Source organism: Cynara cardunculus (assembly GCF_001531365.2).
Source record: "Cynara cardunculus var. scolymus isolate 2C chromosome LG 1, CcrdV1, whole genome shotgun sequence".
Lineage (NCBI taxonomy): Eukaryota > Viridiplantae > Streptophyta > Magnoliopsida > Asterales > Asteraceae > Cynara > Cynara cardunculus.
In genome coordinates, this window is record NC_037528.1 from 20,728,730 (window position 1) to 20,753,549 (window position 24,820).

Here is a 24,820-nt window from a genome sequence, read left to right on the forward strand (position 1 = left end):
TACTAGGAGATGCCTTCTTCAAAACTTTGACTCTTCACCTTATTCAACGAGATTGAGTCTTGTTGTGCCAATATCCAGTGTCCAGTGTTGTAGCAACGTATGCAACTGCTACAACAATGCTTATGTCAGCATTTTACTCACCAAACTTATAAGACATTACTATTCTTGCATCCTAGCTCCACTAAATGTATAATCATAAAATAAGACTAAAATACTCAATATAGGATTGGGAAGGGTGTAAAATGAAGTGAAAGACATAATTGGGTTCTAAAGTGTATGTTTTTTTTAACCACAAGGGTGGTGGTTGATTGGTTTTAGCTTCGCTCCAAAGGCCAAAAGTACCAGGAGGTCCCAGGTTCAAATCCAAGGAGGAATAAAAATCCCCTTGTGGCCACGGAGGTTCAAATGCGGTGACTCCGGGCTATCTGCAAAGCAGGTGGTCGCCCTGGGATTAGTCGGCTCGCATAGCGGGTTGGATATCCAGGTTAATAAAAAAAAGTGTATGTTTTTGCACATTTATCAGTAATGTTGTGTGACAAAGAGAAAGAGGACTAGCATGACGTGGAGAAACCAATCATCAAGTATAGGCTCACTTAGAAGTTCATGATGTTTGTTCTTTTTTTTGATTAATCTGGATATCCAACCTGCTATGTGAGCCGACTAATCCCAGGTGGACCACCCGCTTGCGGGTAGCCTGGAGTCACCGCATTTGAACCTCCGTGGCCACAAGGGGATTTTTATTTTTCTTGGATTCGAACCTGGCAGGCGCTTTTGACCTTTGGAGCCCAAGCTCAAACCAATCGGGCACCACCCTTGTGGTTGATGTTTGTTTAGGTTAGCGTGTGTTGGAACATGACATCAGTGCAAGGAATTGATTAATGTACTAGTTTGTTATTAGAGTACATGTGTGTGCATGCATGTATGTATTACTCACCCTAGTTAGAGGAATGTTTCTTCGTAAGAATAATGGAGGAATCATGACTTGTATTAATATCTTAAAAATGCAATGTGCCTCATATGTATAAACTTTTACCGTAAAATGTTTTTATCTTCATCTGTTAAACTTCCAGCAATTGTTGTTGCTTCATAGTACCAGCTATTGTAGTTGTAGTTTTCTCATTAGCAGTGCTATCTAGTTTTATCTTTTGTCTCTGCTTTCTCTTTGTTGCTTGCGGAGAAGTTAAGAGATCAACAAGTGTTTTGGGATATTCAGAAAATAGTAATTAATATTTATATACTTTAGTAATTAACAATAAATTTTGTTAGATACATGTTTATACATGTAAGTGTACATACACATGTATATGATACATACATGCATATATATATATATATATATATATACACACATGTATATACATACATGATGCATGCATACATATACATATTTACTTACAAATGATTATATATTTATATGCCCCTATATATAGACAAAAAAAGTGAAAGTTAAACCCCGTGCCCAACCAGGTTTGGGCTCTGTAAGGACCGGTTGAAGACTGGTTAGGATCACCGTTTCGGATCAGTTATGGATTTTGTTTTGAGAACCACTTAGGGGCAGGCCTGAAGCCTTGTACAAGCCGGTTACATGAATTCGTCCTAGAACACGAACTGTTACATGAATTTGGCCTAGGACCCGGATCGTTATGGGCCCTGTCAGGCTCTTTTTTTGCGTATCTTTAGTTACACTCATGAGTTGGACCTGACATGTTTATTTCTTTTTAATCTATCTGCATGTCTATTAAAAAAATGCATTGGTCGTCTTACTTTTTTCTCTTGGACAACAGGCAGGTGCTAAAATAAATGTTATTGCTGGTGGAGCAACCCCATTGCACATTGCTGCTGATAGTGGTAACTTAGAATTGATCACATGCTTAGTAAAAGCTGGGGCAAATCCCAATGTCGCCGATGAGGTGAGGCTTTTCTCTTTTCTGAAACAGCATTTTTCTATATTTATATGTCCTGACTTCAATAGTTTAGAACTTAAGTGACTTAAATAGAACTTAGGAACTTCCGAGGTGTCATATTTTATTAGACATGCTGTTTAACCGAATCATGTCATTTGAACATTCTCAACGACTTTTAAAAAAATTACCTTGTGATGTCTGTTTATTTATATACTTCTAACAGTCATAACTTAAATAACCAAGTGATGCCATTTTTACCATTCCCTAGGCTAGTTTTTCCATAATTGATTAATTGGTTTACATCATATTTTTTGGCCTTGTATATGTGCAAGTTCTGCTCATCAAAAGTGTTTTCAGGATTTGTTACAGTGACCCTCTAGCCGTGCCTTCTATGGATGGTCAATCAAAAAATGTTTTACGTATCTTCCTATTTAACATTGTTTATTAATTATATTACATTGCATCAGTGTCATTGTTGACAAGTGTCAACCAGGTTTATCATGATATTTGTGGTCTAAGAGATTAGATATTGAGACTTCCATTGTATATTCAAAACTCAAGATCTTATCCAGATCATGTTATATACATATGTAGGATCAGACACTGGTCAGTTGGTTTTCTTTTTTCTTTCAAAATATTTATTCACTGAAAGGTGTCTAGTAACTCCCTTCAATTACTTGCTATTTTAGGATGGCCTAAAGCCAATACAAGTTGCAGCTGCAAGAGGTAACCGGGGTGCTGTTGAGATTCTTTTTCCTTTGTCATCTCCTGTGGAAAGCGTTTCAGATTGGAGTGTAGATGGCATCATTGAATATATGCAATCTGAAGTTGCCAAGGAACAGGTACTTACTCGAATCTGGTTCTGCTTTGGGCATCTATCAGATTATATTTAGAGTGGTTGTAATTCTATATGTGGTAGCATTCAACTTCAAAAATTATATGTAGTTGTAATTCTACTCGTTATCGAGCAAATTATTTCTTATGTGTGCTTAGAGCAATATGGTTATTTTTCCAATGAAGATGTATAGTTACATTGAGGTCTTTTTAGATTATAATAAATAAACCCATGCAATGCATGAATAATCATCAACAAAAGTAATGAAGTATTTTAACTAAGGACATAGGACAAGTGCCAATACATCATGATGAACTAACTTATAGATGATTGACACAATAAGAAATCCTAGGACAGCGTGAATCACATGCTGCACGGCTTATAAATGCAAGCTAAAGGGGCCGTTTACGAAACGTTTACTTGGTACGCTTACCGAGTCACTTATCGGATGAATATGGCAAGGACCGATAATCTTATCTTGTAAGACCCATGGCAATGAACGAGAGTCTTACCCGGTAATGAGGGTGATGAACTCTTACCCGGTTAGCGCTTACTAGGTAAATTGTTGCATACGTTGTCGTTTTGATGGACTAGAATCTCACCCGGTTAGATAAGTGAGAGTTGATTCTTGCCGGTAAGTGCATACTGGGTAAGCGTTTGGGTAAACGGCCCCTAACACCGATAAGAACTCTTGTTTTGATTTCTTGAGAGTAGATAATATGGATGTCCTAATGACTGAGCATCTTGAATGTTTGTATCACTAACATCACCCAGATTTAACCCCTATATCTCTTCCAAAGATTACAATTCTTGGGGGCTGTTCTTTGGGGAAAACACTTCGACTGCCAAGTTAGTAGAGGTGTGTGTGTGGTATATCTAGGATGGGATATCATACTTGGCATGCGGTATATGTGTGATGTGGTTTTGAGACTCCCAAAGTGAGGGAAACTCCCACTTGGGCTTATCGATAGAGTTGAATACAAACAAAACTCTAGCTTAGATAGGAGCGTGTGGGACCTCAACCGTAAAGTTTTTAGTTCAGAGATTCAAAGCATGGATGTTTTTTTTGGTAGGTAATGATTTTAGCATGCTCTTCTTGACAAAACCTGTTGGTCTGTCTCTGGGCGCTAAACGGTTCTGTTGATGAGGCCCGTTGGTGTCTCTTGGGAGAGCGTTTTAAAGGTTTAACTGCTTGGAGAAGGTTCGTTGCGTTGTTTCTGGAATATTCCCATGCACATCATTGCTTTGAGTAACTAGTTGATCATCTGCATGGCTACTTATACTCTCCTGGCCGTAACTCAATAGATTTTAATTATTAGTTAATGATTTATCGCTTCCCCTTTTTTCTGCATGAGTGTTCATTTAAAATATTGTGATGAACAAAATAAACCTAGGAGGTTTTGATTTATGTTCAATTTCTTACAAGTAATGTGCATTATCGTATAAAAAATACTTGTCAATTATAGGACCAAAAGTACATGTTTGTTTTTGTGCCATTGTGTTTATACATCTAAAGTGGATCAGTTAATATGTCTGCTTAATCCTTGCTGAAATGATTAAGTGCCAGGAGCTCGATCAATGTCCTAATTCCAGCCAACACTTCTTTAGAACATTGTGCTTTGGTCAAATGAAGGTTGTACATCCTGGGATATTATGATGAAGGTTGTACAAACTGGGCTAACTGTTAAAAATATTGAAATCCTAGCATAACATAGTAAATCTACATTATGTATTTATTGTATATCTTTAATTAGCACCATTTATGGTTTCACTTGTAAGTATATCAAGAATATCATCTTCCATGGTTGTAAAACTTGGAAAATATTCCCTTACCATTTTATGGTTAGCATATTTAATACAATGTTCACTTATAATCGTAATAAACCAAAAAAAATACAACCACGTGTATGATATTTGGAATATTATGGCACCTGTATTTTGATGAGTGTATGGATGGAAACATGTGCAATGGTTAAGTGATGTTGCATCCTCATTTCGCTTGTCCATCGTATGTGTTCTTGTCCTCTCTCTCTATGTGCGTGTTTTCTCTGGTGTTACATTAATAGTATTTGTATGTCAACTTTCCAGGAAGCTGAAAGAAATACAGGGGGTGTCAACTTGCCAAGTGATGCTACTGTTTCAACCAAGGAGACACCTGAGGTATGGCTTTTCTTTCTCTTCAAGGCAAAAGATTCTTTAACACTTTGGTGACTTTAGTGCTTCAAACTGGGACTTCTTGTATCGTATTTGAGTGGTGTGTGAAAAGTATCTGTTTTATTTTTATAATAATTTTCTAAACCATTAGTTTCCATACTTGGTCAATTGTGATTTAGATTTTCTTTTTGTGTCTTACAAAAGGATTTTGCTTGAGCAATGATGGTGTTTGCTGTTTCTAATCTATTGGGAATCTAATATGGTTTTCTCTATTGGAACTTGGGAACTGGCTGGTGATGAGTGATGTAATTTAACAAGATAATTCCCGTCTTTTCTAAGTATTTTCATAATAGGAATGAGGGAGATATGGAAGTTGGTTGTAGGGTATCTTTTGTTTATGGATCGACATTTGTTTCTGTAGCCGTTGTTGATGTGCATTGATGATCTAACTATATTGGATGCAATGAAGTCATACACAACTGGAATTGAAGTGAATTATAAAAGCTAATCTGAACCTAGTTCTCAATTGAAGTGAAAATACTCAAATGAACAGTCAAGAACCACAACTTTTATAGCATTCATACTTGAAGTTGTAAGAATCATGAACAAATCAAAATAGAGAAATAATTTAGGCGTTACCTTCTATGGAAGGTGTCTAGGAAGCAGCAGATATTGCCATGACAAGGTGGAAGAGAGCAGCACCTTTTTTTCAAGGGAGGGATGGCAATTGACTGCTGGATCCATAACCATTCCCTTTCTTGGCTTGAAGCCACATCTTATTCAATAAGGCTGCATGAATAAACCCTCCAAAACAGCCCCTCAGCTTCTACCACACTCCTTAATTAAGTTGTCTACTTCCTGCCTTTTTATCTGATTGTGGTATAAAGGAATTTTAGATGTCTGTAAAGGCATTCAAGTGGGTTGATTGTGCTTGCAAGTGTTCCTGTATGAATGTTGTGTCATCCAGATTTTTAGGTTTCATCTGAAAGTTAAGGCCTATTTGGGAAATAAATTATCATGGCCATATCTTTAATCTGAATCTAAGCTTGTAAATTTCAGAAGTTTGTTTTCACTTTGACATTATGACATCAAAGTTTTTGCCCTGTTTTTAGGTGACTCCGGAGGCAAAGAAAAAAGCTGCTGAAGCCAAATCAAGAGCAGATGATGCTTTCAGGCGGAAGGATTATTTGATGGCTGTAGATGCTTATACTCAGGTGTGCACTCTGTTCATTGTTTGCGCTTTTAATGCTAATTGCTGATCATGATCAAAGGAAGGAAGCACCTACTTATGCTGTATTAGATAGAAGGAACATATGACAGTTGACCATGCTTAAGTTATTGATCACTTATAATGTGGTGACCTGCTTGCAATATGAACTTGATAGTTGCCTGCTTTAATGTTAAAGAAAAAACGAAATGGTTCTGTTTTCTCTGATGAGTGGAAGGGGAAAATAACATTTTCCCAACCTTGGTGTACAGCTTCTAGCAAATAAGTCTTATCCTTCTTTATCTTATGATGAACTCTAATTATTTCATGCTGGTCATGAATCAGGCAATTGATTTTGACCCCAGTGATGCTACTTTGTTTTCTAATCGGAGTCTCTGTTGGATACGTCTTGGGCAAGCTGATCAGGCGCTAACAGATGCACAATCATGTAGGGGATTGAGACCGACCTGGGCAAAAGCTTGGTATCGAGAGGGTTCAGCATTGCGTTTGATGCAGGCATGTTCATTTAAGCTTCGTAACTTTCTTTCATTTCAAACTAAAACTCAAGATTAAATCATTCTCTATCTCTGTTGCAGAGATTTGATGAAGCAGCAAATGCATTTTATGAGGGAGTTAAGCTTGACCCGGAAAATATGGAGCTTGTACATGCTTTCAGGCAATTCTCTACACCTAGACCACACTCATTGACACGTAAAAGTCAGCACTCAAATATGTTACTTGGTCAACTATGGTTACACTGCTATTGACCCTGACATCAAATTTACTTAAAAAATACCTTATGTAATCTAAAAGACAGGGAAGGATTTAATTAATTAGCAACATAACGTAACAGTTTGGATATTAATCATAAATGCAAATCGTAAATCTGGTTGCTTCTGTCAGTAAGATCACTTATTATTTTGTCTCTGACCTCTTTGTGACATCTTTTGAAGTATTTTTAAGATTACTTCAGTACCAGAAAAAGAATGACAGCTTCACAGGGTGCATTTGGTTCGCAAAATGGAATTTGGTGGAATTGGAATCTATCAAAGGAATTTGACTTTAAAGGAATTGGAATGGAATTTGACCAAGGTAGGAATTGGAATGGAATCTCTCGAAAGAATTGGAATCCCCATATTTGTTTGGGGGGAGGGTGGGGGTGGCAGCTGTGATGACGACAGTTGTGGCATGGTGGTCGGATGGGGGTGGATGTGACGATGACATGGTGGTCAGTGGGGGTTGGGGTAGGGTGGCGGTCATGAAGGCGAGATGTGGTGGTGGTGGGGGGGCGTGACAATAGTAGCCTGGTCGTGGTGGGGGCAAGGGGTGGGCGGCGTTAGTCAACTTGGATGCAAAGGGATGGTATTCAATTCCTTCACTTATGCCAAGGAATGGCAAATTCATTAATTTGTGGAATTTGAAGGAAAGGATTACATCGATTTCAATATGTGAACCAACAAAGGAATTTATTATTCCAATTCCTTTGAACCCTGCGAACCAAACAGCACCTTAGGGTTGTGCTTATTCTGTTTGTGGTGGGTGGGAATAAAACCATGTTTTGTGTACCGTTTCTCATGTTGCCATTTTCTTGACATCTCACAGGGAAGCAGTTGAAGCTGGAAGACAGTTTCACGAAACAAACAAGGAAAACTAATCGGATGTGTTGCTGATAAGGAGACGGTGGAAGCTCAAGAGGTATGTACATGCGTAATTACCGCTTTTCGTTTTCTGGTACCCTTTTTATCTCTTCAGCTTTACCATCCAAATGAAATTATAACTATTGTGACAGATTTTGGGTGAAACCAAAATTTTCGTTTTAGTCATATTAAGCGGTTATAGTTATCCCTCTCAACTTGTTTTGTGGGAAGAATAGAAGATAAACCGCCATATGTTGAAGAAATGATCTTAGTTTGATGTCTAAAATGTCGTAATTCATGAACTCAATTACCATATGCAGCATATATCGATTTGTATGAGGGGAAGATAAAAGTATAAAACCATCCACACCAGTGAGATCCTAATCATTTTTCAAATATCCCCTATACCAATGTAATACCATACATCTTTTAAAAGTGGTTCCCATATGATCATCATACAGATCTCATGGTCATCATGGGGGAGGTAAATACTGTAATCCTTACTGCTAGGCTAAAGCTGACTGGACTCGTATATCTTTGATTATTGGAATGTTGGTTTTTAGTTTTACGTTTTGTAAATGTTTTATTCTTTCAGGCCGTGTTGAACATGTATGAACAAATTCCAAGCAACGATTTGTGGAACGTGTATATCGACCAACGGTCTGAAACGGAGATAAATGTGGTGGTGTTTTATTTATTCTTTTTGAAATATTCAGACAATTTTGGGACATATTAGATTTATTAAGCAGTTATTGTAACTTATAAGGGTTTTTGTTATTAGGGTTTCTGTTGTGCTATGTTAATGGTGTCTAAATTTGATTTTATTTTTTTAAAAGATTAGTAATTATGTACTTTGATTTAAACAATATCTTTTCATAGAATTGTGCCTGCCATGCGATCGGCTCGAGAAGTGTCTTCAACACAAAATCGAACTGCATACCTGCCTCTCTCGCATCTATGCATGGGGAATGGGGGTCGGGATGGAGCGGGCACCTCAATCCCCATCTTCGATCCCAATCTCCGCTCATAGGTTTAAGGGATGGGTTTTGTTCTCATGCCAAGTTGACCCTGAGATAGAGCCTTCACCGATATAAAATAGAAAGGTAGTGCTGTGTTGTATTAAAATTTACGATGTTTATCATAAATGATGTTGTATCGATAGTAGTGAGTTTTTAGGAGGCTGTTTGTGGTACTGTGAAACTGTCTAGTGGTGTTATAATATCTTTCTATCAATCATTTGTTTTTGTTTTAACAAACTTTTACATCGTTTGATTCTTCGTTATCGATTTATTTAGTTGATAGCTCACACCGCAAACAAATTCCACAAATTTGTCATATGAAATTGACTTTTAAATATTGAACTTTTGAAGAAATTTTATGAATTCTCTATCTGGATCGAAATTCAGTATTTGTACCTGTTATTACGTGATGAAAGACGTAAAATAGTTTAAGATGCATAATTGCATTCAATTTTTTTCCATGAATCTTGAGTTACATGTATGACCGAGCAAGCTCGCTAATTTAAAAATCTATATTATATTATAAAATATTGGAGAAAAATCTTAAAAACCATTCTTTATGCATGAAGTAGTGTTTATCAATGCATATTACTTAAAATTTAAGATTACACGTAAATTGTGCGTAGGTACAACTTATTAAAACTCCATTTTTGAATTCGTATAACTAACTGCAGATAAACGTAATTAAATACAGGATAAACATAATTAAATATAAGATAAACATTTCATTTTAAATAAAAAATCTAAAATATAATTAGGATAATCATTGAGTTCTAACAAAATTATTATCTTTATAAAATTTATGTTGTTAAGTCGAAAATAAATTACTTCGAAGTGGATGATTGACTCATTCCATACTAGAAATAATCGCAGGAAATCCTTTGATAACACGGATTCTTATTTCTTAATGATATTCCACGATCAATACAATTGGCTGAATCCCGTGAAATCATTTCATAGAAGTTCATTGAGATCTTCTTTTTTATAAAGCAAATAAACTTCGATTCTTGAATAATCCACATCACTTCTGCTTCTATTGTAACAAAAGATTCCCCTTTTATGTGGAAAATGCCTGTATCAATAATTATGATTTTACGTATAAACAATTCCTCAATATCTTGTTCATTCGCAACAAAATATTTTCTTTGTGCGTCGGTAAAAAAAACATGCTTTTTGGGGGAGAGATACTATTTCAGCAATCGAGTCACAKGTATCTAACATATTCATACCTAAGGCTTTTCCACARAGTGGTGACGAAACGTATAACTTGTACAAATCTTTCCATTTTCCAAGTCGATCCAGTCCATTCGTTCGTAGAGCTATTTACTCGATCGCAGACATTTCTGGAACACCTCTAACAGAGGGACAAATAGTCAATTTTGAAAGAACTTATTGTCAACCTCTTTCAGATATGAATCTATCTGATTCAGAAGGGAAGAACTTGTATCAGTATCTCAATTTCAATTCAAACATGGGTTTGATTCACACTCCATGTTCTGAGAAATATTTACCATCCGAAAAGAGGAAAAAACGAAGTCTTTGTCTAAAGACATGCGTTGAGAAAGGGCAGATGTATAGAACTTTTCAACGAGATAGTGCTTATTCAACTCTCTCAAAATGGAATCTATTCCAAACATACATGTCATGGTTCTTTACTTCGACAGGGTACAAATATCTAAAGTTTTTATTTTTAGATATTTTTTCAGACCTATTGCCGATACTAAGTAGCAGTCAATTTTTTGTATCCATTTTTCATGATATTATGCATGGATCATGACGAATTCTTCAGAAAAAATTCTATCTTCCACAATGGAATCTGATAAGTGAAATTTCGAGTAAGTGTTTCCATAATCTTCTTCTGTCCGAAGAAATGATTCATCGAAATAATGAGTCACCATTGATATCGACACATCTGACAAATGTTCGGGAGTTCCTCTATGCAATCCTTTTCCTTCTTGTTGCTGCATATCTCGTTTGTACACGTCTTCTCTTTGTTTTCGGGGACTCTAGTGAGTTACAGACAGAGTTCGAAAAGGTCAAATCTTTGATCATTCCATCATCTATGATTGAGTTGCGAAAACTTCTGGATAAGTATCCTACATCTGAACCGAATTCTTTCTGGTTAAAGAATATCTTTCTAGTTGTTCTGAAACAATTAGGAGATTCTCTGCTATTGGGGCTATTGGGTGGTGGTCCCGCTTATGGGGTCAAATCAATACGCTCTAAGAAGAAATATTTGAATATCAATCTCATCGATCTCATAAGTATCATACCAAATCCCATCAATCGAATCACTTTTTAGAGAAATACGAGACATCTAAGTCATACAAGTAAAGAGATCTATTCAGTGATAAGAAAAAAAAAACGTGAACGAGGACTGGATTGATGATAAAATAGAATCCTGGGTTGCAAACAGTTATTCGATTGATGATGAAAGAAGAGAATTCTTCGTTTAGTTCTCCACCTTAACGACAGAAAAAGGGATTGATCAAATTTTATTGAGTCTGACTTATAGTGATCATTTATCAAAGAATGACTCTGGTTATCAAATGATTGAACAACCGGGAGCAATTTACTTACRATACTTAGTTGACATTCATAAAAAGTATCTAATGAATTATGAGTTCAATACATCCTCTTTAGCAGAAAGACGGATATTCCTTGCTCATTATCAGACAATCACTTATTCACAAACTTCGTGTGGGGCTAATAGTTTTCATTTCCCATCTCATGGAAAWCCCTTTTCGCTCCGCTTAGCCTTATCCCTCTCTAGGGGTATTTTAGTGATAGGTTCTATAGGAACTGGACGATCTTATTTGGTCAAATACCTAGCAAAAAACTCCTATTTTCCTTTCATTACGTACTTCTGAACAAGGTCCTGGATAACAAGTCTAAAGGTTTTGATGATATCGATATTGATGAGATTGACAATATTGGTGCTAGTTACRATATTGGTGCTAGTGACGATATTGATGTTAGTGACGATATCCTTGATATGGAGCTGGAACTGCTAATTAGCATGAATGTGCTAACTATGGATATGCTGCCTGAAGAGGAAGACCAACTTTATATCACCCTTCAATTCGAATTAGCAAAAGCAATGTCTCCTTGCATAATATGGATTCCAAACATTCATAATATGGATTCCAAACATTCCAAACCTTCGCCCTTTGGGGGGGAAAGATGGATTGTTAGTGTAGACGATTTGGAAGATATAATCGGCGGCCATGTATGGTTAGGTTCCATTTGTATACTTGGTGGAATTTGGCATATCTTAACCAAACCCTTCGCATGGGCTCGACGCGCACTTGTATGGTCTGGAGAGGCTTACTTATCTTATAGTTTAGCGGCTATATCTGTCTTTGGTTTCATTGCTTGTTGTTTTGTCTGGTTCAACAATACCGCTTATCCTAGTGAGTTTTACGGAYCCACTGGACCAGAAGCTTCTCAAGCTCAAGCATTTACTTTTCTAGTTAGAGACCAACGTCTTGGAGCTAACGTGAGATCCGCTCAAGGGCCTACAGGTTTAGGTAAACTATGCGTTTTTGGGATCTGCGTGCTCCTTGGTTAGAACCTCTAAGGAGTCCAAATGGGTTGGACTTGAGTCGGCTAAAAAAAAACATTAGACCTAAATTAAATTATAATAAAAAGTTGAATTAAAGAAATTATATAAAAAATAGAATTTTTAAATAGTTAATTTTATATTAATATCGATATATTTTTTTAAATTTATTTTTATTCAAAAATAAAAACAATATCTTACTTAAAACTACATAAACCGTATTATATTAATAATAAAAAACAAAATAAAATAATAAAATAAAGATGTATCTTGCTGTGTTAAGATTCAAATTTAAGTGTTAAAAACATAAAAAAAAATTGATTCCATTTCTTAAGTGTTACATGTATGACTGAACAACCCCTGGTCAGACCTCCGGCAGCGGTGCAGGTGACGTGCGTATTGTCTATGGTCTCTCCCGTCCCTCGGCTTTAACTGCACCAATTCCATAATCAGAAGAAATGAGTAGACTCAATGGAAACCTACTACGTAGTTTTATCAGACGAAGATCTTTTTGTACAGCAGACAATATCGATGGTAACCTTCAGAGCTCTAAAGTCCAAATCTTCGATCGCCACCTCAAACGCAAACAAGTTAAGTTCGAATCTATTCACAATTGTTTGTTGTAGTCATATAATATCTTTCGTTAATTTCGTTTCGTTTTCTTTATGAAAGCGAATTCATATTCATATCGTCATATATGGTGTTCTGTATTGTGCTTATTTCATAAATGTAGGTTTTGTTGCACAGTTAACACCAACTACGTTTTGTTAGTAGTGGTTATTAATATACAGGTAATTAGCATTATTTCTTGAGACAAATTTGTGGTGTTGATAAGTAACAATTTGAAAGACTGACAACTATTTTGGGTTTTTCTCTTGCCTTTTAGTGGACTTCCTGCCCAACTTATGCTTTTTTCTTTCTTAGATTGGATATGAAATTTTCCTTGTTTTATTTGCCAACTTCAACTTCAATATTAGAAGATATTGAATTACCAACAACTTTTAGACTGTTTGAATTTGCAAAATTCGAAGTTTATAGCACTTTCTTCCAACCAAAAATACATCAAATGGTGTCAACTAAAGTTATGCCCAAACAACGAAAGTTACTTGCACAATGCATTATAATGATTTGCATCTCTAAATTTTATCGATAAGAAATGGTCTGGGGTTTTGATTTATTTGGAAAATTTACTACAATCAAGATCAAAATGGTGTATGCATTTCCTGTTTTTACCGAACCAATTTGAGATTAAATATTTCTGGATTGATACTTGGATTCTTTCTTTTTGCAGTGTTTTTATTTGTGTCTTAATTATTTGATTTGAAATTGTGTGATATCCTGTACACTTTCAACTCGTTCTTTCTGATCTCATAGCTATGTTCATCTCATAGACAGTTGCCTTTGAGATTCCGTAAAGATGCATTGTTTAATTCATTTTGGTTGGCTTGGGTTTTTATTCTGGGCTGTAAAGTTATTCTCACTTCATGACAGCGTGATAGGGCTGCATGGTTGATAAATCGGGAAGATTCTTTGGTCAACACCGTGGCTGATAACCTTTTGGATCGCCTGGAGGTTTGAAGACTTACATAATATTACATGCCCCTCTTCTTCGATCTTTGTAAATAAATTTTGATTTGTGATTACTTGGGCTTGTGCATTCATTTATATATGATATGTCACTTCCTCCATGAGTAAAGAGGTTCTGATCAGTGATTATTTCATTTCTTTTTACTACTTCCCGCAATCACCATTACCACATGGAAGTTGTCTACAAACAAGCGGGACTGCTCCAAATTTTGGGTTTTTTTTCTGGCCCTTCTCCCATTCACATCCAACAGAAGAAGAGAGCTTTATGCACAGAAGTTGTCTCTTTTGAGTTTGTTGATTTAGCTCTGCCAGAACCAGAAGTGGTGCTATATTCGTGTAAATGAGCTCTCTAGTCAACATAGCTGAAGACCAATAGTTTATTTGCAGCATATTTTTTTAATAAATGGGCGGTAAATTATGAAGTACAAAATAACAACAAAAAGACAACATGAGGAAATTCATGATAGAAGGGGCTAGTACGAAATGCAAGACAGAGAGGAAAAGACCATCACTGAATCAGAAAAATAACAGCATACATATGTGTTTCCCTTGTTTAGATATGTTGGTTCCAAATGTGCTGGAAGAACCGAACAAGTAATTGTAGGAGGGGGTTGAATACAATTACTCAATTTTTACTTAATTTAATTTTTATTTAATAACAATATCAAGAATTACACTTAGAATAGAAAAATTGTTGCGGAATAAGGTAGATGAACTAAGCCTAAACAATCCTTTCACAAAGATTAAAAAACAGAAAATGAAGGACATTGAGATTTTCTTTTTGCTTGAGGGAGTAGCCGATTTTGAACCTTGTGCACGTAGAGAACTATTTGAAAGCGTAACCTTGCATCGGAGGGAGCACTCTGTCATACTCTTACATACCACCCCATGCATTAAATGCATGGGACACTTGTCACTTAAGATGCTCGACATTGACTTGACGACTTTGAAGAGTCACTTTCATCGTATACAAAAAAGGAGTTGTAGCTGAACATATCTGGAACAGTTCTGAGAGCTGCAAGCCTGCAAGACGAGCATACAAGGGCAAACATGCTTTGTCAGGTGCTTAGAGAATGCCTTTGTCAGTGACCCATTCTTCATTCTTTTTGGGTTACCATCGATCTGAATGTAATTCTTCTAGAAGTCGGCTAAATTTTACAAACAAAGAACCTAAGAACATTTTAAGTGTTTGTCGGCTAAATTAGAGAGAAGATCGGAGGGTCATCACTAGATCCATCGGTGACCCAACAAGATACAACAAAAAGAAATCCTTTTTAAGGCTTGCAACTATCCAATGATAACTACCACCCTTAAAGACTTAATGGGGATGCATGTCCTCTTTTTCTGTTTGATATATTTGTCGACAAGCTTAAGTTGGTATGACGGACAACAATTATATCATGCTTCAACACTCCCTCTCACTTGCAATATCTGGTCATCATAATACAGAATTACAGATAACATGTGTGGGTTCTCCAATTCCTATATACGCAGTCCCTCCATTCTCTAACAACTTACAAGTTGTATTGTTTGATAAAATGCATGATGATTATGCATTCCCTCCAATCCTCGTCTCTTCATCATGCTCAGCAAACCACTTTATCTTTTATTTATAAAATAAGCTGTAACATCTCTGTCTGATAGAACTAGTTGAAGAGCTGTTGAAAAAGAATCCAACATGAAATTTTCAAATATATGCCCAAATTTGTAGGACAGATTGATAAACCGTTACAAACAATGTAGATACTCTCCCTTGATCTTGATATAAGGGCAAGACTTGTGTATGTATATATATGAACACGCACGTATATGCATACACACATACTTGTATTTATACACACACACACACATATACATATACACACACTCACACTCACACACACACATATATATATGCAAAATATATATATCCATATCTATACATATACATATGCTATGTGTATATGCATATGTGGGTGTGTGTACTTTAGTTGGTGCCCTCCTTACTGATTTTGCCAAGTCAACAAAGACGTATCTGAGAAGGCAAAGAATATATGAATGTCCCATGTAATTTATTATTATTACTTGAAATTTCTATATGCTGCATGTTCTTTGTTTGTAATAGTAGGTTGTCATTCATCTGTATCTATGGTCATATTTGACATATAAGTTGCAGTCTTATTGCAACACTAAGCAAGTATGATGATAACAATTTTATGATAAATTTTCCACTGTGCAGACAAGGGGAGCAACAGAATATCTTGAATGCTATATACTTTTCTATTCAGAAGTCCTGAATTTATTTGACATGGAATATTCAGGTTCACCTTCAATTTGGTTTTGTAGGATGTCAAAAAGACATTTCCTACTACATTATGCTTGGGAGGTTCCTTGGAAGCAATTAGGCGTTCCGTATGTGGGCGTGGTGAGACTTCAACCATGTTTGTTGCTTCTGGATGCATTCTTGTATGTATTTTGTATGATCTGAAAGATAACAATAAGTAGCTTTAAACTAAGGATGCATCTTCACGCAACCTGTATTCATCTCCATCCATTTGAATGAGTTGCATTAATTTACATAATAATGCTGGTGCTGTTTTCTTCCCACTAGTTTTTTTATAATTAGGGTTTCAGAACATTGAAAGTGAGCTGGAAGGCTGATATCTGCAATAATCCATGAGCCATCTCCAATGGGGTCACATCTTACACCAAATATCTCTAATGGGCACATCATTTCTTACACCAAATTTTGTGTGATGAATAGTACCAAGTTTGGTGTAACACTATTCATTTACACCATTTTTTTCCACTATTTTTCACAATTACACATTTGATCTCTCAATTTTAAGATTTATGTATTTTTATGTTAGGAGTGTTATAATTTTACCTGCTATCTATATTATATTCTAAGTTATATTGATATTAATTTTAATTTTTAATCACTTGAATGGTTATGCATTCAACTTATTTTAAAACTAAATTTTTGAATTACTAGAAGGGTACCCGCACAATGTAGCAAGATACATATTGATTTTAATGTTTCGTTTTATTTCTTTTTTTTTCTCAGTCGATTTTATAATACGGTTTTATGTGGTTTTGAGAAAACGATAATGTTTTTATTTTTGAATAAAATATAAATATGAAGATATCATAAAAAATTGAAAAAAAAATACTGATATTAGTACCAAACTAACTATTTAAAATTTCTCCTTTTTTTGTGTATTTCTTTAATTCATTTTTTTTTTATTTTTGGTTTAATAATATAATTTTTATAAAGATAATTAATGGTTTTTAAGAGTTTCTGTCAAATGCTTTATGATATAGTATTGATAGAGTAAATTATGGATTCCTTGTTGTTTCGGTTTATTACGAAATTGGCCCCTCAATATAATACTAATCACTTGTCAGCTATTTCAGTCCCAGAAAGAATATCTTGCTATCACCATAACTTGAAATACTTAACATCTCTGTATTTAATTAGGCTGCTTATTTGCCTCATCAAGATTTCTGGTTAGTAATGATTTCACTGAAGTTCGGGGTCTATACATCAGAATTGCATCCATTTTTTTCTCTATATGTTCATCAACTAGTGTTCTCTTAGTGAAAAAGATCTGTACTTCCGAAACATTTAAACATCACAAAGCATATGTGATGCATCCGGAAGCTAATTCTCTTCTATTTTAGGTGCCATACAAAAGCTAATTATGATGGATTCATCATATGACATGGTGAAATTGTGTAAAGATGCTGAAAAGGATTTTGCTAGTGATAACATTGAAACTTCATTTATGGTAGGCGATGAAGAATATTTACCTATACAAGGAAGGTATGCCTAATTAACTATTCATGGAAACATAGGCTTTTGTTGATATGAAGTGTTATAACTTATAATCATTGTGATTCATCATAAGGCTTGGTTTTATGGCTTTTACTTACTTTTAAGTTCTGTTGATTTAGTAATAAGTTGCTTGGGCCTCCACTGGACAAATGATCTTCCTGGAGCAATGATACAGGTTTGTGCTTCTCTAGGTGCTAGTGCAATTCGAACAATATTTGCCTTGCATAAAAACTTAAGAAAAATTCCCAATTACCTGTCCAGAAGCTTCAATCATTTCTATGATTCTTCTTTCTTTTATTATCTTGAATGATTCTTTCTGGAATCATATCTCAATTTCGCTAATGTGATGAGTTTATCATGTACCATCTGTCCCACAAGAATTGCAGCATTTCCTCCTTTTGGTTCTTTAAAATTTAATTACATTTTGTTTATATTCTCTGCTCTCTTTCATCTTTGTGGGTGCATCATTATTTGGATGTTTCTTCTTATTTTCAAAATTACTTGAGATAAATGAAGAGTATTTTCATCTGGTGACTAGGTGAACTAATGTTTCCAATACGCATGACAGAGTAGATTGGCATTGAAACCTGATGGCTTGTTTTTGGCAGCCATTTTTGGTGGAGAAACACTAAAGTTAGTTTTATATTTTTCTTCCAAAGTGATAATTCTTTCAGGTATGTGGTGTCTAATTCTGATATGGTTCTTGTAGAGAGCTGAGAATTGCCTGCACTATAGCACACATGGAGCGTGAAGGTGGTGTGAGCCCACGAGTATCACCATTAGCACAAGTATATCTTCATATCTATCTGCCACATTGCCTAATGCCCATTGCCCTAATGTGGAACATTGTAGATGATACCAGGACATTATAGCCATTGATTAATCTATGTTATTCACACGCACATATGATTTATCTATATTATTCACACATATATGATGATTTATCTATATTATTCGCACACACATATTATCCATACAGTGGAAAGTTCAAACGAGAACCATAAATATTTTAAGAACCTGAGAACCAACTACTTCATGTAATATTAATACAATGCATTTTTATTATTCATCATAAATTATTAATTCCCAGGTTCTCAAAATATACGGTTCTTACTTGAACCTGATATGCAAATATATATATATATATATATATATGTGTGTGTGTGTGTGTGTGTGTGTGTGTACTGCAACACATTTAGAGACAGTCAGATAACCTCCACGCTTAACTACCCTAAAAGACAACAGAGCAGATGTTCTTTTTCCATTGAACATTTTCTTCATGTCCATTTATTCAATTAGCAGGGTAGAGTTGCTTGAATGAAAATTTTCTGTACTTTCCACAGCATAGCTATATATACATACAAAGTAAGACGAAATCAAACCTGCCATTGTTGTGACTTTAGCATACAGTTTTGTTCCCTTGCATAGGTGCGAGATGCAGGCAATCTGTTGACTAGGGCAGGCTTCACTCTTCCAGGGGTCGATGTTGATGAATACCAGGTTAGATATAATAGTGGTGAGCATTTTCTCCAAATTATTTCTTTTTTTACTTGTGAGTGAATAGTCACGAAAGTTATAATTGTCCAACCTAAGGGTCGTTGGCCAGCGGTTATAAGTAGAGCCCAGCCTCCTGGGAGGTCAAGGGTTCAAACCTCACCAAAGGTCAAGCGTGTGCCTGAGCATTTGCCTATATATCTTATATAAAAAAGTTATAATTCTCCGGTATGATTGAATAGGATGCTTGTAAATACTTTCTCAATGTTCTCAATGATCATTAGTCCAAACCCATAGTTTGTGTTAATCTACTGTAAGCTTTTCAATATTTGCTGAATAAGAAAATGTACTCTGTCTTCAAACCTATCAGGATGAAAAAAACATGTGATTTTAAGTTTATCATGAATAATTGGTTTATGTTATTTCCTTCCTGTATATGGGTTTGAACCACCTGTTTTTATGTTGACATTGATCAATGTATACTAGTCTAGATGTTTTACTAAAATGGCCAATATGATGTTAGAAGTGAACTAAAGGAATCTGATTGTCATATATTTCATATCCAACTTCAATCTCATTCCATTTCTTTATCCCTTTCATGTTTAGCCCTGGAGCTAATAGAACATTTGCGGGCAATGGGTGAAACTAATGCTCTTGTAAATAGGATCAAAGTAAGAATTTTTGGACTTCCATTTCTTTCCTACTTTATAGCCAATCTTGTTGTCACATTTTTGTTTCTCAATTTTTTGCATGAATGGCTTAGTTCTTAAAAAAAGACACTGCTCTGGCGGCAGCAGCTGTCTATGAGTCAATGTTTGCAGCAGAAGATGGCACCATCCCTGCAACTTTCCAGGTGATACTTAATAAAGCCTTGAATTAAATTGCATTTTATTTTGAAAGAATCTGTTGGTGATTTTAGTGTCATCAACCAATTTAGTGTGATTGTGATTTACGTGAGATCGATTTGGTGATGAGGCAAACATAAGGTGCGGAGTGCACACCCACAAATGTTGTCTTTATCAACTTAGATCACCATAACAAGGGGATCAAGAGGGGCCGTGCCCCTAGCAGGGTCCAAGGGGCAGAGCCCCTGGCGGTGGTCTGGACGAATTTCAGAAGGCTGGAAACCTTCTTGAAATTGTTCCCAAAGTTGGTGGAAATTTGCCATTAAGTATGGATCAGAGATTGTGTAATCAGAGCTCTGGACCATGTAACCAGAGCCTCTGGTCTCCTGGTCATGAGTATCTCTGGTTTGTATGATCAGGGACTTCTTCTAATGTTGCTTCTGACTTTGGGACAGTTGTAACTATCCTCAAAATTTATCCAATAATGGTTATAACTGATTTTAACCGCGTAACCGTCAATCTCTCATATAAATATGTAACGAATCTGGGTGTATATAAGGACTCCATCTTACGGCCTTTAAGATTAGAGTTTCTCTTGGATTATCCCAATACAAAATTCGTGATACCCAAGGCATTAAGGGACGGATTATTGTATTTGGAAAGTGAACTTTCACGATCCAACGAGATTATCCGGTCTTCGAATCATCTCCAATCCCCAATTCAAACAGAATCAAAATACACACACCCTATTAGCGGCACAACCACTTATCCAAGAGACTCGGTTAATATCAATATAAATCGAAATACACACACACACCCTATCAGTACTATCCTAGGGTACTGCTAACCTACCTATCAGCTCTAACCCACCATCTACCCCTCCACCCCCCTGCCCACATCCATAGTAGCTACTAGACCCTATGAATAAACTGCTGTCGTCTCCAATAGTCAAAATATGCATAACATTCCTGAATTTGTTTTGGTACAATGAGCATTACTGATTGCATATATATGCATTCTTTATCAATACTGGAAGTGACAAATTCATTTAGGGGGCGTTTGGTTTGATGAAATGGTTTTGAGGGATTTAGATTTCATGGAAGGATTTAGAATTGGAGGGATTTGGAAGGATTTGGAATTGCTGGTGTGTTTGGTTTGTAGGATTTGGAATGGAATTGAATTCCATTTTTTATAAATAATTTATAAAAACAAATTATAAATAGGTTTAAAAGTAATTAAATTGCTTCTTTATTAATTGATTATAATAAAACAACATATTTTAAAATATTATTACACAAATCCTACAAAATACCGTGAAATACCAACAACCCCATGGGATTTCTAAATCCCATGTTTGTGGGATCTCAAATCCAAGCAATCCTTCAAACAAACATGGGATTGGAATGGAATTGAATTCCAAATCCCTCCAAATCCCTCTCAATCCTACAAATCAAACGCGACCTTAGATTTTAGACTGGTAAAAGAAACATATGACTAGCAACACGATTGTATTTAATATTGTTTGAAGTTATTGTGTAACTTAGAATATAGCCAAGGTCTAATATGTATTTAAAAAAGATTCAAGCTTTAGGCATTTTCACCCAAGTTGATACATCACTATTTGAGCCTGTCCATGGCTATTAAAAGGGGATTAAAGCATCAGCTTCTTTGATCATAAAAGCTTATAATTGTATCTACTATAGCACCCATCAAATTGACCATCATTCCTTATGTTGTAAAAACATAATCCCTCCTCCATGAAAAGAAGAAAGAAAACCAAGGGTCTTTGGCAATAACGGTATCGTAGTCTTTGGCCTCCTGGGAGGTCAGGGATTCAAACCTCATCAAACATGAGGAGGGTGTGTGGGTTTATTTGTTGCATTTGCCGTATATAAATATTATATACTAAAAAAAAGAAAAAAAAACGATTAGTTTGATGGTAACGTAAGTGGGCAAAATATATTTACCCTTTGTAGACTGTCAGAGGGCATGATCTCAGATAAGAGTTCTTTGAGTGGGTGGATAGGGTGGTTGATTGCTTGTAGGACTGTGTTGTAAGGGGAGGGAGTTAGGGTTGGTTTGGTCGGCTCTTTGCATTCTTTCTAGTTCTGTCAAAAAAACTGCAAAAACATGTGGCTTAAAGCTTAACTGCAGAGTTCTGATAGGATCCGGTGCATTAGTGCATGTATGATTGCACCCATGTAGCTTAGAGCTATGCCTTCTAAATTGCCAAATCTGTTTTTGCGAACTGGAGGTATTTCTCATAAACAACCTCTCTGTCTCTTGAGACAGATACTTCCAGGCAGGATATACTGTGTTTGTTTGGTTTTAAACTTGTTAACGTGGCAAGGACAATCTCCATTTTGACTCTCGTGCCACACATCCTTGATGATTTCTCGTCTCGTCATATGATGAATACTATAATCCGTGATTATCTGCATATTCTAACGTGTTTCAAAGTTGTTTATGATTTTTCTTTGCCGTTGGAGTTGTAGCATTTTGTGATAAAGAAATATGATGTTTGGGAACAGGTGATATACATGACTGGGTGGAGGGAACACGAGTCTCAGCAGAAGGCTAAGCGGCGGGGATCTGCCACCGTATCTTTCCAGGACATCCAGAAGGAATTCGGGAGCACCTGAACTCTCCCTTCCCAAACACCGATTTCGAGTGGAATATACTGGGTTCGTTTCCTAAGTCCTTTTGTTCGTGAAGGAATATTATGTGGGCATGAAATGGACCTGCAACCGATGAGACACCAGGGGTGTCAAAATAACCGAAACAGGTTTGGTTTATTCGGTTTTCGGACTAGAAGATTTGGTATTCAGTTATTATTTTAGTATTTTGGTTAAACCGAATAATACGTTAACAAAATTATATCATATATTTTTTCTGGAAACAAATGAACTTGATTTCTTCGGTTTTCTTTGAGAGTAGATGATGTTTTTTTGGCTTGATGTACAATGTGGCCATATGAGACGAATGTTTCTTCGCTTGATAATTCCTTTTGTTTAAGCTAGTTCAGTTGCCGGGTACCCGAAACAACGGGTCTTGTATTTGAAACCGACTAAATTGAACATTATGCAGTTCGATTATTAAGTAGTTTTTGAGAAGTTGGAAAACGAATATATAACCGATTTAACCGACTAAATATCATTTTGGTATGGTCCAACGATTGGGAGTGGGTGTAAGCAACAATTCGTAAGGATATATTTGGTTTCCGAGTTCCAATTTGTTTTTATGAACTTAACGGAAAAATCTTTTAGATTGTCGAGATGGAAATTTGACGTGTAGAGATGGGTTTTTGTGTGGACGGGGATAACGAGGCTGGATGGTTTCTTTATCTGAAACAGGTTCGCTACCTTGATTTTATATTACCCTAATGGGGAAGGGTCTTGGCTGATAACGTTCTAATCTTTTTGTAGGTCCTGTTACATCCAGACTTTTTGATTATATTGCATAACTAAGATAACAGAGAATATATATGTTAAGAACAAAAATGGGTTATTGTAAGATCCCACATTGGTTGGGGAAGGAAACAAAGGTTGCCGACTTGATAAATCTTCTATCAGGCGCGTTTTAAAACCGTAAGTTTAGATGTGAGACAAAACGGATAATATCTTGTACGGTTGACCTGAGATGTTACATATAATATTAGAGCCGGCACAAGGATGCTGAGCTCCCAAGGAGGGTGGATTGTAAGATCCCACATTGGTTGCGAAGGGGGAAAAAGTTGCGTTGTAAGGGACTTGATATCTCTTCAATCAGACGCGTTTTAAAACCGTGAGTCTATGTGTGCGGACAATATCCGGTACAGTTGACATGAGATGTTACAAGCTAAACCTAAATGATTAACAATTTGAAACTGAACTTAAATCATTGATAATTTGAACCTAAAACCAAACAATTAATAATTCGAACCTAAACAATTTCGGTTATAATTTACATCCTAAGCACAGGTAAATTTCGGACGCCCTGTTCAAAATCTCACATTTAACGTGTCAATGAACGACTCTGATAATAAACCTTTTTTAACCGAGTTAGTTAGAGAGGCGAAAACCTCAAGTGGTTATGCACGCTGCTAATTGAGGTGTGTACCTTTCTTTTGTAACCATATTCTCTACTTTCTCTCTCTAAGGGGCCGTTTACCTAAACACTCACCCATCAAGCACTTACCGGTAAAATTCAGTACTATTGCTTATTTACCGGGTAAGATTTTATTCACTAAAACGCATCGTATGCAACAATTTATCCCGGTAAGCGCCAACCATGATAAGAAGTCTTCATCCTCACTTACCACCGGGTAAGACTCTCGATTTTTGCCTTCGCTCTTACCGAATAAGATTTATAGTTTTTGTTATATTCATCCGATAAAATAAAGTGACTTGGTAAGCGCTTACTCGGATAAGTGTTTTTTGTGACATTTTTAAAAAAGATGCAAATGAATTTATGATATACTTAGATTAGTTTGATTTGATTTTATGCGTAAAAGTGAAAGTGATGTTCGTGTTCATGTGACGCTTGCTATTATCAATTAAGAGATAGATATGGCTTACGTTTGGTGTCATGTACAAAAGTTGAAATCAATTGTCTTGTTCTCTCTCTGCAAAAAGGATAGTTATGCCACCATCAAGTCGTGAAGGCTTTGGTGGTGGCATAGATCCACCTTTACCAACGATCGAGAAAGGATTCTCGATTAGGCAAGAAGACGCTACACGACCGACGGTTTTTAGTAGCGTTATCAAATCAATTTGTTAAA

The 24,820-nt window shown here is 35.9% G+C and overlaps 2 protein-coding genes across 3 annotated transcripts in view; both read left to right on the top strand.

The window, feature by feature from the left end:
* The window catches only part of LOC112510001 (ankyrin-1), a 20,071-nt gene extending 11,449 nt beyond the window's left edge, over nt 1-8,622 (top strand). Inside the window, exons 7-14 of one of the 2 annotated variants that reach the window (XM_025115246.1) lie at nt 1,785-1,910; nt 2,594-2,746; nt 4,828-4,899; nt 6,006-6,107; nt 6,446-6,616; nt 6,697-6,776; nt 7,703-7,795; nt 8,333-8,622. In XM_025115246.1, coding sequence (XP_024971014.1) covers nt 1,785-1,910; nt 2,594-2,746; nt 4,828-4,899; nt 6,006-6,107; nt 6,446-6,616; nt 6,697-6,776; nt 7,703-7,754 — 756 coding nt within the window. In that variant the 3' untranslated portion in view covers nt 7,755-7,795; nt 8,333-8,622. The other variant, XM_025115255.1, reaches the window with a different exon arrangement.
* Nucleotides 8,623-12,705: 4,083 nt separating this feature from the next.
* On the top strand, nt 12,706-22,939 carry LOC112522637 (putative methyltransferase At1g22800, mitochondrial). Its single transcript, XM_025131896.1, has 11 exons — nt 12,706-12,908; nt 13,810-13,890; nt 16,231-16,309; nt 17,569-17,710; nt 17,828-17,897; nt 18,291-18,355; nt 18,432-18,510; nt 19,151-19,238; nt 19,823-19,887; nt 19,980-20,069; nt 22,593-22,939. The coding sequence occupies exons 1-11, from the start codon at nt 12,777-12,779 to the stop codon at nt 22,701-22,703; spliced, it is 1,002 nt and encodes a 333-aa protein (XP_024987664.1). The 5' UTR covers nt 12,706-12,776; the 3' UTR covers nt 22,704-22,939.
* The last annotated feature ends 1,881 nt before the right edge of the window (nt 22,940-24,820 follow it).

What these genes read in the sequence shown, in the direction of transcription:
- LOC112522637 (XM_025131896.1), top strand. Translation starts at nt 12,777, where the DNA reads ATGAGTAGACTCAATGGAAACCTACTACGTAGTTTTATCAGACGAAGA. An exon ending in GAGTATCACCATTAGCACAA is followed by an intron (nt 18,511 to 19,150) that starts GTATATCTTCAT and finishes TCCCTTGCATAG; the next exon opens with GTGCGAGATGCAGGCAATCT. An exon ending in CTCTTGTAAATAGGATCAAA is followed by an intron (nt 19,888 to 19,979) that starts GTAAGAATTTTT and finishes TGAATGGCTTAG; the next exon opens with TTCTTAAAAAAAGACACTGC.